Raw genomic sequence first — 1,713 nt, forward strand, 5'->3', positions numbered from 1 at the left:
CTCAACAACAATAGGCCTAGCTATGCACCTCCCACGAGCCATGTAACCGCTAACAAACCAGTAGTAGAACCTCAGTCCATTCCCCAGTCGCGAGCTCGATCGCTTTCCGCGAGCCCGCATTCCGTGAGCATTTTGCCTAGTTCGTCCAGAATGGTGCGGACAGACAGCGAAACAGGTGGAGAGGCTGGTCGCCTAATACACGAATATACCATAGTCGGAGGCTTGTTCGCAGATGGCCCAAGGCAATTGACCCCGGCTCTTCCGACAGCTTTGCGAAGTGTCTCGGGCGACCATTCCCAAGCACCGGGGATGAGTGCACGTTCATCCAGCTGACATGGTACTACTAGTACAATGGCTTCTCACAGGAGGCTTGAGACGATCATCGAGGAGCCACACACAATGTCCGATAAGTTGTCAGAGAAGAGGAATACTTCAGTGCAGGGCCAGCATTCGGACGCGAATTCACACAGATCGGAAGGTCAAGATGCTCGACAGTCGATGGCCAAACAACTCCCATGCGAACTGGATGAGAATGGCACCGGATTTGAGGGAGTGTTGTACTGCATGGATGCCACCTTGCTGCGGGACTTCGCTCTCATACAGTCAACATTTCGACGTGCTGCGGGGCATCTGGATATACCCATTGAGGACGTCTTTTCTTGTTTCAATACCTTTCGACTGGATACAGAGGCCGAGGAGGATGAATTCAGGCTCTATGAGAAGTTCTACACAGTGAACATTGAAGAGGAGTCTATGCGAGTGCCTTCAACGATAATGAATGGTGCATACCCTTCCTTGTGATGTGGTGGGTGATCAGAACTGATGGTGATCATACGGCCGGCACTTTTCAGATAACAATCCTGATCCTGAGCATGTATTCAGCTGCTGGAAGCAGTTCAAAATTGTGTACCCCGTGACTTGGCCTTCAATTCTCAAGCTCCAAGAGAAGATATGTAACATTCCTCGAAGCCGCAATCTGCCTGAAGACCGAAAGCGTATGCTGGGCTATTTCATACAACAACTGGCGTCCTCGGTACGTACTCGCTGAGACCTGGTGACCATTTCACATCCTGACATGCAGATGGAACAGTTGGATAAACTCGCCGAAAGTCATGGGCTGCATTCCGTGCTCATAGTTGCCGGTAACGATATTGTAAGAGATGATGGTGTTGGGATGGCATATGAATCGTCGCAAAGCCTGGAGGTACATGCCGTGGATCAGGCAGCTTTGTCGCAGTGCTGATAATAACTATATCTAGTTCTTGGGCAAGCTCACTCGGTCCTCGACGGACGAAGCGGTCGAGCATCTCAAGGCCCATGTCTGGTAAGTTTTGCCGGGCTGTCTTATATGTGTCTTACAGTGTTATAGGCATAATCATTCTACCGCACTATTGGCTCAGGAATTCGACTCCCAAACAGTTCGGGATGAAGTAACATCGACTGAGGTTCTTGAGCGTGAAGGCTCTATTGAACATATAGTGTGCTGGAGTAGAAGTAGCCTTGTCGAGGCTAGAGGACTTGGATCTATTCGCGCTGTAGCTACTCAGTATATATACATGTGGGATAGGACCCTGTACACCGGTCGTGAAACCTCTGGTATCTACAGCCACGTCTACTTACACAGATGAGTAATATCCTAGCTACTTACATGTGACCTGTGGCAACAAGTATAGTCCAATAGAATATTACACATTGGCAATTGTCCATATCGTA

General features: G+C 49.3%; 1 protein-coding gene across 1 annotated transcript; it reads left to right on the forward strand.

Annotated features, from left to right (window-relative positions):
* Positions 1-351: 351 nt before the first annotated feature.
* On the forward strand, positions 352-1,430 carry LAESUDRAFT_718686 (uncharacterized protein; the record flags this gene model as incomplete). Its single annotated transcript, XM_040907479.1, has 5 exons — positions 352-781; positions 852-1,033; positions 1,082-1,204; positions 1,260-1,324; positions 1,370-1,430. Coding segments are annotated over 5 exons (861 nt in total), but the record flags the coding sequence as incomplete, so codon positions are not given.
* Positions 1,431-1,713: the final 283 nt, after the last annotated feature.

This window comes from Laetiporus sulphureus (genome assembly GCF_001632365.1).
Source record: "Laetiporus sulphureus 93-53 unplaced genomic scaffold LAESUscaffold_317, whole genome shotgun sequence".
Taxonomy (NCBI): Eukaryota; Fungi; Basidiomycota; class Agaricomycetes; order Polyporales; family Laetiporaceae; genus Laetiporus; species Laetiporus sulphureus.